Source organism: Monodelphis domestica, chromosome 2, assembly GCF_027887165.1.
Source record: "Monodelphis domestica isolate mMonDom1 chromosome 2, mMonDom1.pri, whole genome shotgun sequence".
In the NCBI taxonomy this organism is placed as follows: domain Eukaryota; kingdom Metazoa; phylum Chordata; class Mammalia; order Didelphimorphia; family Didelphidae; genus Monodelphis; species Monodelphis domestica.
In genome coordinates this window covers 197419113-197434863 of record NC_077228.1, presented here as the reverse complement: position 1 = coordinate 197434863, position 15751 = coordinate 197419113, and the positions used below count along the sequence as shown (strand labels likewise).

General features: G+C 40.6%; 1 protein-coding gene across 5 annotated transcripts in view; it reads left to right on the top strand.

The window, feature by feature from the left end:
* CDK12 (cyclin dependent kinase 12) overlaps positions 1 to 15751 on the top strand; it is a 71433-nt gene that overhangs the window by 40280 nt on the left and 15402 nt on the right. Inside the window, exon 14 of one of the 5 annotated variants that reach the window (XM_007482314.3) lies at positions 1811 to 5772. The exons of 3 other annotated variants lie outside the window; for them this stretch is intronic. In XM_007482314.3, coding sequence (XP_007482376.1) covers positions 1811 to 2523 — 713 coding nt within the window. In that variant the 3' untranslated portion in view covers positions 2524 to 5772. Of the gene's footprint in view, positions 1 to 1810; positions 5773 to 15751 lie in introns of those variants that run through there. One more of the 5 variants, XM_007482315.3, reaches the window with a different exon arrangement.

Sequence of the window (15751 nt, the reverse complement as noted above, 5' to 3'; positions counted from 1 at the left end):
AAAGTATAAGTTTAGTTTTGCCTTCCTTTATAGTTATGATCTTTCACAGTAGTTTACCCCTTGGATTAAAATATCTGGTTTTTAATATATATGGTCCAAAAAATGTTTATAATTGGCATTGTGGACTTAGATAGATAGATAGATAGATAGATAGATAGATAGAATAGAATAGAATAGAATAGAAGGTTGATGGGAAAGCCTCTGAAATTTATGTATAGATGTTGTATTATCAGCCCTTAGTTATCTGGGTGTATACTTTTTAATCTGTGGCTTTTCCATGGCTAGATGTGGTTTTTGGAGTTTGGGTTTTTTTGTTGTTGGTTTGTTGTTTTTATTTTGTTTTTGTTTTTTCCCCAGTCCTTGCCACCTTGCTCTCAGTCAACTAGCAAATCATCAAGTATTAAGTGCCTACTCTGTGCTTGGCACCTAAGCACCATGCTAATTCTTCTCTTTCCATTTGCCCAACCCAACCTCGCATATGTATAGCTAGCATTTTTTAAACTTTTTAAAGTGCTTTCACATTTGCGCTCAGGGAATTCAGATTTATATTAGTATTAGCCTTGCCAAATATAAGTAAAACCCATGATGTACTCAAAAGCCAAATAAAAATTATTTTTGGTTTATCTGTGCAACTGCTGTCCTCTAGTAGCTCAGATAATCAAGAGTTGACTGTATAAGAATCCATATATATACTTTCAATGATAACAGACAGAAATAGTTAGGCATTTATTTGAAAGCTACTCCATTACAAAGTATTAAACCATTCTCTTCAGCATGGTAGCCCCCTTAACACATAGTACTTTTGGTGTCCACCAACTAAAGATGTTTTACATCACCCTACACTGAGTCCAAAAAAATTCATTATCAGATACTAGTTACTGTGGTCAAGAAAACTGGGCTAACATTTTTTGGGGGGGTGAGGGGGAATATGGGGACTAATCTGAGAAAGACAATGATAACTTACATTTGATAAGGTACAGGGCCACAGTTTTAACTCATCTCTTCTCTAAACATTTAGCATTCCTCATTGCCATAAATAAATTTTTTTCAAGAGCCCAATGGGTGCATGACACTGTACACAGCACTATCAGATTGTGCTTACAATGGAAAAAATGATGCAGATAGGAAAACAAAAGCTGATTCTTTGTAACTTGCCATTAAAAATGGGCATTTCTTTTTATCACAAAATGGGATCCTGAATGGGAATGTGACAATAAATTTTTAGAATTTCCCATTCCTTTGAAACATGAAAATGACGTAAGTTGGGGAGACAGGTGTGGACTTCCTGAATTACAGAAATAAAAGATTTGCCAGTTCAATACATCTATCCTGTGCACTCTTAAGATCTATTTCAGGTTAATATTGTATCATCAGACTTCCTGTGCTAAAAATTTCTTCCCCAGATATGAAAATCAAATGTATTTTCTCTCCCCACTTTTCCTATTCTTGCTTTTTAAAAAATTAACATTTGATCCAACAGCTTAAATTGGGCTACCAAGGACCTACAAGGTAGAAGAATGGTCCTTCCAAAAAAGGGGGGGAGGGGTCTTTTCCCAAAAAATAACCAGAAAAAAGCTTTGAAGTTTAATCATTTATGCCAGTCTGTACATGTAGCATGCAACTGTTTTACTTATCGTTTTAATTATTTTTTCATACAAGTTTCATTTTTCTAATCCCAAGAGTTGATTTTTTTTCCACTTCTGGGTTGCTTGTATAGCTGTGTGCGTGTATATGTGTGTATGCGTGCACGAATGTGTGTATAATCACATGATTTTAAAGATGGTGTTTAAAAGAAGTAACCCTTCCACAGCATGTCCTCCTCACATTCTTCCACCAGAGAAGAGACCCCCTGAACCCCCTGGACCTCCACCGCCGCCACCTCCACCCCCTCTGGTTGAAGGCGATCTTTCCAGCGCCCCCCAAGAGTTGAACCCAGCTATGACGGCCGCTCTGCTGCAGCTTTTGTCCCAGCCTGAAACGGAACCTTCTGGCCATCTGCCACATGAGCACCAGGCATTGAGACCTATGGAATATTCTACCAGACCCCATTCAAGCAGGACTTATGGAAGCACTGAGGGGCCTGAAACAGGGTTCAGTGCTACTGACACTGATGAGCGCAATTCCGGCCCAACCTTGTCAGAACCTTTGGCCCAGACCCTGGCGAAGAGCAGGACTTTCTCAGGCTCTGTGAGCCATCTTGGGGAGTCAAGCAGTTACCAGGGCACAGGGTCAGTGCAGTTCCCAGGGGACCAGGACCTCCGATTTGCCAGGGTCCCCTTAGCATTACATTCAGTGGTCGGGCAGCCATTCTTGAAAGCCGAGGGAAGCAACAATACAGTGGTCCACACAGAGGCCAAATTGCAAAACTATGGGGAACTTGGGCCAGGGGCCACTGGGGCCAGTGGTTCAGGAGCCAGCCTTAACTGGGGAGCCCAAGCACAGGCTACTGCTTATGGAAAGCTCTATCGGGGGTCTGGGAGAGTCCCACCAAGAGGGGGAAGAGGGAGAGGAGTTCCTTATTAACCAAGAGACTGGTTTCCTGAAAGACTCCTTCCCTTTCCATCCCTTCTTTCTCTCCTCTGAACCTTTTAATGAAATCGTTTGCCAGATTGAGGTAATCGTCTGCATTTGGCTACTACAAAGCTGTTTGTCTTATTTCTTGTTCAAGTTGCTGCTAGCGGGAGTTCTACATAGTACTGATGTGGGTATTTTGCTAGCAAGACCCCTTTCATTGGGCTGGGGCCAGAGCATGAACAACTTTATCCCTAGCTGGCAGTTGCTGGTGAAAGGGTTTGGGGAGGGTCATTAAATTGGAAACTAAATGTTTTAGCAGCTCAGAACCTGCCCTCCTTGGACAGGAAAGAGAAAAAATAGTTCTAGCTCTGAGGCAAAAATCAGAGAGGAGGCTCTTTTGTTTTTGTTCCCTCCACCCTTCTACCTCTTAAGTGACCCCCCCCCCCAAGTCTTCTATTTTGTAATTTTAAAAAATAAAGTTCAGAAAATTCAGCCTTTTGCATTAAGCAAAACCAAGAATGCATTGGCTGGTTTAAGAAAATGCACCCTCCCATCTGCTACCCCGACTTTTTGCTTTTAAGTGAATCTTTTTTCTGTTAAGCTGCTAGACACATCTCTTTTTCTGATAAATTTCCTGTCCCTTGTTTGTTCCACATACACCTTCTCTCCCTGCATCTGAAGCAGGTTGCAGAATGTAATTGTCTTGGGCAAACAGGTGGACTTTTTCCTCCCTTCCTTTTTTGCCCCATTTTGGAAGGGCTTTTTTTTTTTAAACCTTTCAAGACGTGTGAGGGAATTGAACCTTTTAGAAGCTCAAGAGCCCAGGATGATTCTTTAACTTTTTTGAAATAAAGGAAAGGAAATTGAAACCCCAACATTGTTCTCTGTAACTCTTCAATTCCAAAAAAAAAAAGGTTTAAAAATTGTTCATAAAACCCTACTCAAGTGGGGAAGGTGCTACATACCGGAGTTTTTGGTTTGTAAATGGGGACAGCCCTGGATATTGCTGCTGGACTGGGGTTACAGACAGTGCCTCTGTACTTAGCTAAAGATATAGCAGTTAGTGTACTGTTTACACATATATATTTTTGATGTCAGAAAGTATTTAAAGATCTTTCTGGTTCCCACAGAGCATTGAAATATTATCAGAGGAAAAAAAGGGAGGGGGGAATGGACAAGTAAAAGGACATGTAAATTTAGTATAGAATGGGTGTTTTTCCTGGAGATGTATCAATACCTGGTACTTTATTATTGTTATTAAGTTTAAAATTAAGGAACTGGGGGGGAAAGAATCATATTTGCTATGTACACATACCTATGCCCTGCCAATCCTTTTTGAAGGTTCCCCCAGAGAAATTTCATGTTTATTTTCATTTTGATAAAGCAGGTTGTATTGTGATTGCCGGGCTAGAACCTTGCCTTATCACAAAAATTCAAAAAGGGAAACATTCTGAAGCAGGGGAGGGAGAAGGATACATATGAAGGTATATACCTGTATGCGCTTCATATTGAAGGACAGATATGAGTACCAGCATACATAGTGTTTCAGAGAGGTACATACATTCACAGTTTTTATCTGCATAGATTATATATGATTTCTAAAAAGTTAGACCCCTTTTATGAATAAAGGCAAACATTGGCTGTTGGTTTTAGCAGTCTGGAGGAGGATTTGCAGAATTCAAATGAAATATGAAAGCAGTACCATAAGAGAAAAAAATACAGATTTTTTTTAAAGAAAGAAGAAACCTCCAAAGACATATTACGCTTATTATTTTTCCCTTTATTGCAAATGGCAGAGTTCTGGTGTATGTGAGTTTATTTTATTTTATTTTGGTTTTTGGTCTGGTTTTTGCCAGTGGTGACACAACACTGATTGGAAAGAGAATCTTCTGTACTATTCTGGCCCTGACATATTTTAGTACCATTATGTCCAGCTGAATTAGCCTCATCAGCACAGTGTTGGTGACCTGCATTAAAAGTCACTTGAGCTTCTTAGAAGTCTCTTGACTTTGGAGACCTCATATCAGTGGGCCTTTATTTTTGGGATTATTATCTGAATTGAAGCACTTGGCTTCCATCTGCTCTGCCTTTGATAAAGAACTTGAGTTTGGTATACTTTCTCAAGTACCTGAAATGAAATAGAATCGGTTGCCCCACCCAGTCTGAATAAAATTCTCTCTACATTTTCATTGTATTTTGGTTGTCAACTGTCATCTATCACAGTTTTTTGGTGTGTATTTTTTCTCACCCCCACCATTGCCATTTAAAAAATTATGCCAAATATCCTAAGCAATGTGCTTATTTCCTGTTGTGACCTGTACCCCTTCTGAGGTAAGGGGACAGGTGTGTTAGCATGTGTGTATGTATGTGTGATTCCCCTCCACTCCTCCATTCATTGTCTGAACTTTAAAAAGAAAACTAGGCATTGGGGATTTTTAAATTTCTCAAGGGGGGAAAATTCCCTGGATTCAGTGGAGGAAAAAGTAACTATGAATTGTTCAGCTATATTTAAACGTGGTGGAAACAAAAGTTTGACAGAATTTCATTTTTGCTGTTAAAAGAAAAATTGCAAAACATAGCCTAACCCCATTAAAAATGGGGAATGGAGTTTGGTTGTTGTTGTTGTTGTTGTTTTTTTTTAATTGTACCATGAAGAAGAGAAACATTAAACATTTTGAGCAGATGAGAAATTTTATTCCATTTCACAAATAAGGGATGGGAGGTAAAACTGTTGACCAGAATATTTTTTGTCATTTTAGGAAAATTTGACCCAGTTTTCTTAAGTTGCTCTGTCCATAGGGAAATGATGATTTTTTTTAAATGAGGGAAATTATATGTTCTTAAAACAGGACAGTTAGCACTAAGATGAGTAGGTCTCATTAGCTGCTTCCACCTTAAACATCCCTTCCATATATATATATATACATATATATATATAAAATATGTGTGTATGCATATATATGTGGGTATATATATGTAATATACATATAAAGTTACAGTGCTGAAATGGTTAACAGGTTTTGACAGATTGCTATAGCAGAAAAGTGTCAGTGACCACTTTATTCTTCTTTGAGTTGGGTTTCTGACACTATATCCCCCTCTTTTCTCATTTTTTTGTTCCTTCCCTCTCCTCTACCTGCCCCCTGGGTGTACCTTTGTCTATGTACAGATATTTTGTAATATATTAAATTTTTTTCCTTTCAGTTTATAAAAATGGAAAGTGGAGATTGGAAAATTAAATATTTCCTTGTTACTGTACCACTTTTGCTCCATTGCATTTCCTTCTTCTGTAGCCTCTAATCAGGTGTGATGATATGTAAAGGTCATTTTCTTATTTGAAATTAGATATTCTAAATCTAGTGCACTGTAGGCTTGAAACTACAGAATTGGGTATTTTCCACTTAAGGGGTAAAGCAGAAACAAATGGTGGTTGAGAATTTGGGAGTGAAAAAAGGGAGATGGGGAAACTTGGAATTGAGATGTAATTTTAAAGAAAACTGAAGTTGAAGTCTGAAGAACACAGTTGAAACATAACTCACGCAAGGTTATGCAAATAAATGATTATGCAAATTGTAGCACTGCCAAACCACACAAAAAGTTGAGCTTCATGTACCCTGACTCCTCCATGCAGGAGAGGTAAGTGGGTTTGAGCTCAGCTGTAGCTAAAGGAAAATAAAGTCAAAAACAATTTAAAGTGAAGGAATAGCATAGGTCTCAAGCCAAACACCTCCAGTTCCTGTGATGTCTCCATCAGAGAGATTAGGTATGAACAGTTGCTGTATTGTTCATATCTTCTTGTTGGCAAGTCCAGGAAGCAGGTTAAAGACTTTCACTGTGTGAAAGCTGTTAGCCTCAGATTCTTCCTTTATGTAACCACCTGAAAAAACTATCCCCATAGCAAAGAAGGCCAAGGGTTAAATTCTTCTAATAAGTTCAGCTGGCCTGTGAATCTGATGACAAAGATAAGTTTCACATGAAAGGGAAGACATAGGCGTCAGAAAGTTTAGGGAACTTAGAATGAGGGGGAAATTTTCTTTTGGGCCAAGTGGAAGATTGGTAGGTAGATATAGGAAATCAGAGAAGTGAAGACTGAAGTGCTTAAGAACAGAAAATTTGTTTCCTGGGGCTTGTACAAAGTTGCCTTTTAACTTGCAAGTCTTAAAGACCAGATGCTTGCTTTGCCCATAAGCCCAGTTTTCCCCTAATGCAGAAATGTTTGTAGCAGGAGAACAAGATACTTTCTAGATAATTCTTGGGATTTATTTGTGAATACTATCCTGCCTTATTCTGATGGCCAAGCCTCAGAGAAAAGGAGTTCTAGCCCATCTATTTTCTTTTTCTTTATTTTTATCATATACCTAGTAATAGACAATCTATTTTCAAACTGGGGCAAGAATGAGATACTTCTGACCACAGTAGTGAGCATTGATCCCTTTAGCAGTAAGAAAATTCTGGTCTTTTAACACTTAAGTACTCAAACCCAATATTTAACCAACTCCACATCAGTAAACTGCTCAGCCTCAGTTTCATCATCTGTAAAAAGAGATTCTACCACATGGACCTCTAAGGTCCCTTCCAGATCTATAATCCTTTCTCTAGTACTTCCACTCTTAAAACCATTCCTTATTTTTCTATATAATATAACCTTACAACTCAATTCCACAAGTTCCCTTCCACTTTGACATTTATTTTCCACATTAGGCTTTTCCTGTATTGTAGGGATTTGTCTCTGGTGGGGTCAGAGGAATTTCTCAGCCTAAAGTATCAGAGATGAAATGGGATTTCCTTTGTTATTAAAAAAAAAAAATTCCAGCATAGGGCCTTAACCTCCTTTTGGTTCTGCTCAATTTCTTTGTTCCAATCTCATTGTTTTTCTAAAGAGCCTAGGTTAGGTTGGAGAATGAGGAAATGCTTTGGCCTTCATCTCCCAGGAGAAGCCGAGCCCCCTATGTTCAGATTTCTTTCATGGAGATGAGCAGGGTGACAGTGGGACTTCGATCAACAGATCTGGGTGCTGGTTCCAGCTGTAGGATTTTCCTCTCTTCTGTTGCCAATATCCTTGGGAATATTCTTCCAATGAGTTTACTCCAAATCAGGGAATGCACTTGGTACAGAAAATAGAAAAGAACAAAGGTTTTGGAGTTAGTTAACCTGGGTGTGAATCTACTAGGTATCTGTATGACCTCAAGTCTTCTCTGGACCTCAGTTTCCTCATCTATGAGGAAATTGGATTAGATGATTTCTAACATACTTTTCAATCCTTAAATTCTATATTTCTAAGGAGAGGCGGCCTTCGGGTTATATGTGCCACTAAGAGACAGTTGTCGATACTGTATCACACAATATATACACATCTGTATCTACCTCTCCCCTTCCAGCTTATGCCATAGGCCTGCCAGAGCATTCATTTTCCCTGCTGGGTACCCAAGGCTAACAAGATTGCTACTGGTGCTCTGAGGGAGCAGTGGCCACAAGACAATATCCAGGTTTTCAGCCATTTGGAATGGGATGGTTTGTAGGATAGAGAAAAGGAAACTAAATGAGACCATGATATTTTAGAAGGACTTTGGTTTTGCTGGTGTGCATAGGAAGTTTTATTAATTTTGTGAAGAGGTAGAATGGAAGAAAAGAGAAATTGGTTTGCCGAGTGCCCTCCATCTGGGGAAGAATGGGGTGGGGGTTGTCTTCCTGTACCACCCCCATCCAGCTCTGAGGCTGTTACTTCTACCATTGACATTTCAAAGCTCAAATGCAGATGGTGTCTGTTGGATGCAAGACTTAGTGTGGTAGAAGGGGAGGGACAGAAGGGTGGCCTGTTGTTCATAGAAGGGCATGTGGAGGCTACTCTGCTGTCCTAGTGATTGATCCCTGGGGCATCTATGCCTGGCCACTTGATTTCTCTTGTATGCCCATCTCAGAGATAATGGTCTTAGAGCTAAAAAAAAGAGAAAGATAGAAGCCAGTTGGGGGTTATTAGCCAATATGTATTACTCTCTGAGCATGGTTCAGTTGGAGGAGATTGTCTCTAATGAGGCTTTCCTCACTTTCCCTGTCTGTCAGTCCCAGAGTTATGTGGTAGTACATTCTTGTAGGAAAAGAATAGGTGTGACTCACAATGGGAAAGTTATGTTAAAACACGCACACACACAAAAAAAACTTTCCCATAGTTAAGACAGTGAAATAAGGGAATGCCTCTCCTTAGAAATCTTGCTCTGGATTGGTTTAAGAGGACCTTGGTTTGAAGGCAAGAAGATGATGATTAAAGTGATTTCTTAAGGGCTCTTTCCTATCAAGTAGTTAAGGAAAAAAACAGAGACTTTCTATCCAATAGCATTTCCTAGGGAGTCAGGAAGGATTTTCCAATTTCTCTATCTCTGTAAGACTAAAAAAGGATTAGAATGAGGCAATTTTTTTTTTCTAAACCCTTCTGTCTTAGAATCAATACTGTTTATTGGTTCCAAGGCAGAAGAGAGGTACAGGCTAGGCAAAGGGGTTAAGTGATTTACCCAGGGTCACACAGTTGGGAAGTGTCTGAGGCTAGATTTGAACCTAGGAGCTCCATCTCTGGGCCTGGCTCTCAATCCACTGAGCCACCAGCTGCCCCCAAGACTTAATTTAAAGATGAGGGTGGAGTGGATTCTTGTACTCCCATTCCATGTGAGATACTCTGACAGGCCAATTATAAACCATACTGATGTGTGTGTGTGTAGCCTTTGACAAAAATCAGTAGCTCATTAACAGCAGAAGAGGCTTAATGCTGTGGATGCTTAAAATGGGAGTAAGAATTTTTCTCTCAGCTTTCAGTTGCTTTAGAGAAAGCAATTATTAACATCTTTGTTAACTGAGGAAGGGGGAACTCAAAAGTCCAGACCTTTCCCAACTTCAGGGGCACCTGAATTTAACTCTATACTAGAATCATTAATTCCTACTGGTGACAGGCAGAAGGCCTAAAGAAGGATCAAGGGTAAAGAAGTTGAAAAGAGGAAGCAATATGGAATAAAGGAAAGAATTTGGGATATGATATCTAAGAATCTCTATAGTGGAAGAGAATATCTAGCTGATAAACCTTCAAAACAGAGGTTCTTGGCCTTTATGTCATAAAGCCTATGGACCCTTGCTTAAAATACTGTTTTTCAATTCATAAGATAAACATATAGAATTACAAAGGAACCCTTATGATAATGAAATAGTTACCAAAAGATTTTTCTTAAAAGGTCACAGACCACAGGTTAATTTCCTACTTTCTGGGGACCCCATTGCATTTTAGTAACTTAATAGTTATCTCCCTGAGGTTAGAAGTATAGAACTGGCATCCCAGAGCTAGGTGTCAAGTTGAAGGGATTCCTGATAGAGAAGGCCAGGCTTAATCAGGTACCTGATTCATATGACATTAAACCTGAGGAAGACCTTAATGGTAGTAAACATTGAAAGAGAAAGCTCATAAGGGCTTATGAGATCTCAATCTCTGGAGACCTTTAAAAGGAGGCAGAGGTTTATGTGACATTCAGAAAATGAAGAGCCATAACCTTTTGGCTTTAGGACTATGATTCTGATTCTAGGAACTCGGGCCATGGATTGTGAATGCAAGCGTTGATCATGGGCACAAGAAATGGAATTCTAGCACTTCCCCAACCAAGTGGGGAGGCTGAACTCATTAAATACATACTTTCACATACCTTTGGGTTTAAGTGAAAGTTGAGGTGTGTGGTTTATAGGTAGGTAGCATTTTTTTTTCCCTTTTTGTAGCTTACTTCAAAGTCAGGCAACTCAGTGTGGTTATGAAGACCACATCGAATGCCAGGAAAAGTCCGATAGATGACACTGAGCATAGATATCACACACATATGTGCCTGGTTGTTTTGAGGAAAAATGAATATTCACACATCCACATACAAACTGAATACACATTAACTTCTGTACCTCTTTCTTCCTTCTTTTCCATCTATTAGTCCTTCTTAAAAGGGTGCTTAGGGCCTCAAGAGCCCCTAAGCTGGTGATTTCAGATGCAAGAAATCAGTTTCCCCGGGAAAAAGGCAACATGATATGGTAGAAAGGGCATCAGACTAGAAATTTGTCCAGACTCTTAGTTCTTGTCCTTTCCTTCCTTATGGAACTTCAAATGGGGAGCAGTAATTCAACAATACTAAGTGCCTGTTGCATATAGATTTGAATAGAGTCCTGGAGGGAAATCAAAGATGATCCCAGCTTTTGTTTTTTAGCTTTATCTTCTGTCTTACAATGGGTACAAAGTATCCACTCTAAGGCAAAAGAGTGTTAAGGGTTAAGCAAAAGTTAAGTGACTTCCACAGGGTCACAGAGCTAGAGAAGGTAAGAGGCTAGATTTGAATTCAGGTCTTCTTAACTCCAGGCCTGGTACTCATCCACTGTGCTTCCTTGTTGCTTCAGTTGTCCCAGCTTTTAAGGAACCCCTGAATCCTGTTGTGAGAGGGGGAAGGTAGAAACAATAACAACAACAACAACAACATTCAAGAATACTCGAATATATTTTTGCTTTTGGTTTCAGTGGGTGGGGGAGCTCCCAGTATGGAAACTCCTGCCACTGAGCTAGATTAATAACTATTGTAACTTATGGTTTTAGACAGTTTCCTGAGACTCTGAAAGGTTGCCCCATTTTCATAGCCAGCAGGAGTCAAAGGCAGGACTTAAACTAACCCTGGTCTTTCTGACACCAAGATGTGACTGACATGATGATGCCTTTCAACAAACATATTAGTGAGTACAAATTAAATTAGTGTAGGGAATCGAGAATAGGGTAGACAGGCTTCTTGAGGTAAGCATGTTTTGAGGCATTTGGAAGAAGGGGAATTACATGGGGTGGCTGAGAGGAAGTTGAGCCTTCTAGAGACTTGGACTGGCACAAAGCAAAAGGCATGTGAATGAGCATGAGCCTGCCATGTGGAAATGAGACTAACATAATTGGAACAAGATACTAAGGAATAAGGTTGGTGAGTTGGTGGAGCAGCCTTGAAGGTCAGCCTTATGAATTCAAATTTAGTTTGATTGACAATATAGGAAGTGTCTATATTTTGAGCAGAGGAATGACAATGAAAATGGCATTTGAGGAAGATTATTCTAGCAATTATTCATAGGATGAGTTAGAACAGAGAGAGATCAGTGATTAAATAACTTGTGTCTAAGTCAGGAAGTAGGAAATGAAGGACTAAAGTAAAGACTGGTGGGACTAAAAGGCAGGAGTGGAGCTTATCGATTAGAGGAAAACCTAAAAAGACTTAATTATACTTTTGATGGGAAAAATGAAGGAGACGACGCCAATGTTACGAATCTCAGAAATTGATTATGTGGTGATGGTGATGTGAGATTTGGGAAGTGTTATGTTTTGGTTTTTGGGGGGAAAGGGCAATACCATATAAAGCTACATATGAGCCAGGATCATTTTCTTTTCTTTATTTTTTTTAACCCTTACTTTCTATCTTAGAATGGAGTATGCATTCTAAGGCAGAAGGGTGTTAAAGATTAGGCAGTTGAGGGTAAGTGACTTGCTCCATGTCACCCAGGTAGGAAATGTCTGAGGCCAAATTAGAATCCAGGACCTCTCAAAGTCAGGCCTGGCCCTCTCTCCACTGAGCCACCTAGCTGCCCATAGGACCATTTTCCATGTTGGGGGACGTATAGTGTGAGGTGAAAGAAGGTAAGCACAGTGTAGTGCCTAGAGCCTTGGATAAACAAAAGAAGTAGATCCTGGTCTTGGTCTGTTATTACCTGTGTAACTTTGGGGCAGATCATTTCCTCATTCTGGACTTCATTTCCCCTCATATGTAAAATGAAGCAGTTGGACTAAAAAGATTCCTTCCAACTTCAAATCCTTTTATCCTTGGCCCCCCCCCCTCCTTTTTTAAACCCTTACCTTCCACCTTAGAATCAATACTATGTACTGGTTCCAAGGCAGAAGCATGGTAAGGGCTAGGTAATGGGGGTTAGGTGACTTGCCCAGGGTCACACAGCTAGGAAGTGTCTGAGGCCAGATTTGAACCTAGGACTTCCCATCTGTAGGCCTGGCTCTCAATCCACTGAGATACCCAGCTGCCTCCTATCCTTGCTTTAAAAAAAAAAATTTTTTTTTTGCCTGTCTTCCCACTGAAGACAATAGGACTCACTTGAAAAACTGAAGGGTGAATTTAGCTGTACTCTAAGATGGGGAAAGTGAGAAAAATGAGGAATCAGTAGTAGCCTTTGGATCCTCATCCCAATGGCCTAGCTTATTGGAAGTGTGCCTGGCAGGTTTTGGTCAATTTGTCCTGGGTGTAGGAAAGAAAAATGTGAAGTTTTGCCAATTCTTTCTTTCCCCCTTAGAGCTTTGAAAGTAGGGTGTATCCAGCCTGTGGCAGCATCTGTCTATGGATACAGCACATTCTTACTCAATGCTTGGAAGGCCTCTCTCAGTCCCTCCCTTGGGGTCGTTTGTATCTCCATCTTTTTTGCTCCCACAGCTATAAAGGGGGGGTTCTGTTTATTAATTGGGTTGGGAATGGGGAGGGGGCCAGCAGGGGACTCTTTAGTGTATCGGGCGGGGGTCTTGCTGAACGAGCCCATTAGCCAACCCCACCGGCAGCTGAAACGGGGCCGCAGCCAAGTCCTCTCTGTTTCAGAAACTCTCCTTTGCCCGCAGCAGATCAGAACAAGGCCTGCGGGAGCCCTTAGCTCCTGATTGCAGCTGTGAGGAAGGACAGAACAATTTATAGGAAGCCAAGTGGCTCCTGTCTTTCTCTCCTCTGACTTTGGAGAGGGTAGAGGCTCGGTCATTGTAGACTCATTTCTCCCCACACACACCTCTGAAGAGTCTCCTTAAAGGATGTGAAGAAGGCCAAAAAAATGTGCCTGTGTATAGTATGTTTGTGCTATGGCTATGATTACATGCTCTTTTTTGCCTACTCAGTCACATTATAGGAAGGGTCACTGCCTACGGACAAAGGCCAGGAGGACCTAATAATATTTAAGGTAGAGGAGGGTGTTGAAATTAACTTTCCCCTTCTTGTCCTCATCCAAGGGACCTCAATCTGAATTCTTCTTCAGTGGAGTTGGAGTTGGAGGAATGGGTGTAAAATGGGTGGACTTTCTTCGTTTCTCTCTCTGGACAGGAAAAGAGGCTCTAGTAAGGCTTTTAATACAGGACCTCATTAGGAAAAGCTCACTTGTGTGTCCCCTTTGGCTGGACCCAACCGAATGATGAAATAGTGGATCTATCACCTTTTTTTTTTAAACCCTTACCTCCTGCCTTACTATCAATTCTAAGACAGAAGAGTGAAAAACGGCTAGGCAATCACAGTTAAATGACTTGCCCAGACACAGCCAGGGAATGTCTGCAGCCAGATTTGAACCCAGGTCTTCCCCTACCTCAGGCCTGACTCTATTTTCTGTGCTACCTAGCTGCCCCTGGGTGGGTCTATCACTTTTAAGTGGTTTCGATGCTCACTGCCGTGTGTTCTCCTAATGGAGTATACTAAATTATAGAATCAAGGAATATTAGAATATAAAGGAACTTTATCTATCACAGCCCCCTAAATTATATAGAAAAGAGAAGAATTCCTCTTAGCCAGTCGTGGAAGGAATGATTTATTAGAAGAGCTAGGATCAGAAGTCAGGACAGAACTTAGGCCAGTGCTTTTTCCACTTTTATGTGTGTGTGTGTGTGTGTGTGTGTGTATACATATATATAAATGGAGAGGGAAAGGAGGGAGATGGGGGGAGGAATAAGACACTCAGATGTGTGGGGGTGGTAGGGAGTTATTAGGGAAAAGGAGCTGAGAAGCTTTCTATGCATTTTGTCACTAAATGAACAATATGCAAATGGCATACAAATGGAGCACATGGCATTTTTAGAGTCAGGCTCCTGCTCACTTGAGAACATGTCTCTAGCTATGGTCATGACCGAGAGTTCTGATACTACCCATCCTTGTTCCTGAAGTCTATAAGCAGTGGCCGTCTTGGGGCACCCATCACCCTACCATGGGGGAGGGGGATGACCAAAAAAACCCTCGATGATCATTAATGGCAGCAGAGATTTCATGCAAAGTTTGAACTCTTTGAGTCATATGACAAGACACATTGAAATGCAAAGGAGGGAGAAGAGGAAGAAGAGAATAGACTCACTTATCAAAATAGTCTCTGAAACAGCAAAGGATCACTAGGCCCTAGGCAGGATGGGGCTCCCTTTGAGAATCTACCTGTGCCTCTACTTGGGGGGGGGCAGCCTCCATCAGGTGGTAGGGAAGAGAAGGCATTATACAGAGCTGTTCAGAACTAAGATTGTGGGCCAATACTTTGCTTTGGGTGCATAATAAAATAGAAGAACCAAGATGATAAGAAAAATGGGAGGTTCCTTATTTCCAGCTCTTCTCAAGATAGAACAAAGGCATGAAAGGAAAAAAAAGAGGAAGAGCCAATTAAAGAGTTTAGATATCAAAGTTACTCATCAAGGGTAGGGGTACAGGGAGACACAGAGCCATAAAGGAGGGGTCCTGTTGTTGCCCATCACATTTCCTTGCATTTATCATCTAGTCCTTCCTGTCAAGCTCAGGGCTGATGGGAGTAAGACAAGAGGCTAGACCTGAGGGCCTCTATGCGGATTGGTCCCTACCTTGAAAGCAGAGGATAGATCTCTTGTTTACCTGAATTATTCCTAGTAAACTGTCTCAGAGTCAGATTCTATTCCTGGCCTTTAAACTACCTTTTGGAGAAGTTAGGGCACACTTTTAGGAAGGACAGCGACTCTCAGATCCACAGAACACCCATTCTCTAAGCTGGCCAACCCAATGTATGACCCACCTTTCCCACAAAATTTGTTTATAATTTTGTGATTCATTGCTCTATTGTGATTATTGCTCTATTATTTCATTGATTCCTGTCTTCGCTTTCCTATCAGACTAGCTGCTTTCAAAAACAAAAAGGCAAAGAAGGTCTATGTTTTTGCCGTCAAGAGTTGGGAGTAATAACACCTTGCATTTGTGTAACATTTTACATTTGCAAAGTACTTTCACATACATCAAGGCTCAATTGAGCCTTACCTAATCTCTGTGAGGCAGGATGTGAAGAGGCTATGACTTATCCACTGTCATGCAGCAAGATAATAATAGAATCAGGACCAGACTCCAAATCCTCAGACTCTTGAGTTCGGCGTTCTTTCCCCTTCTATACCACAGTGCCTCTAGGGGATGGTGTCTGTTTTTTACTCAGTACTCCAAGATATGAATGAATGAAT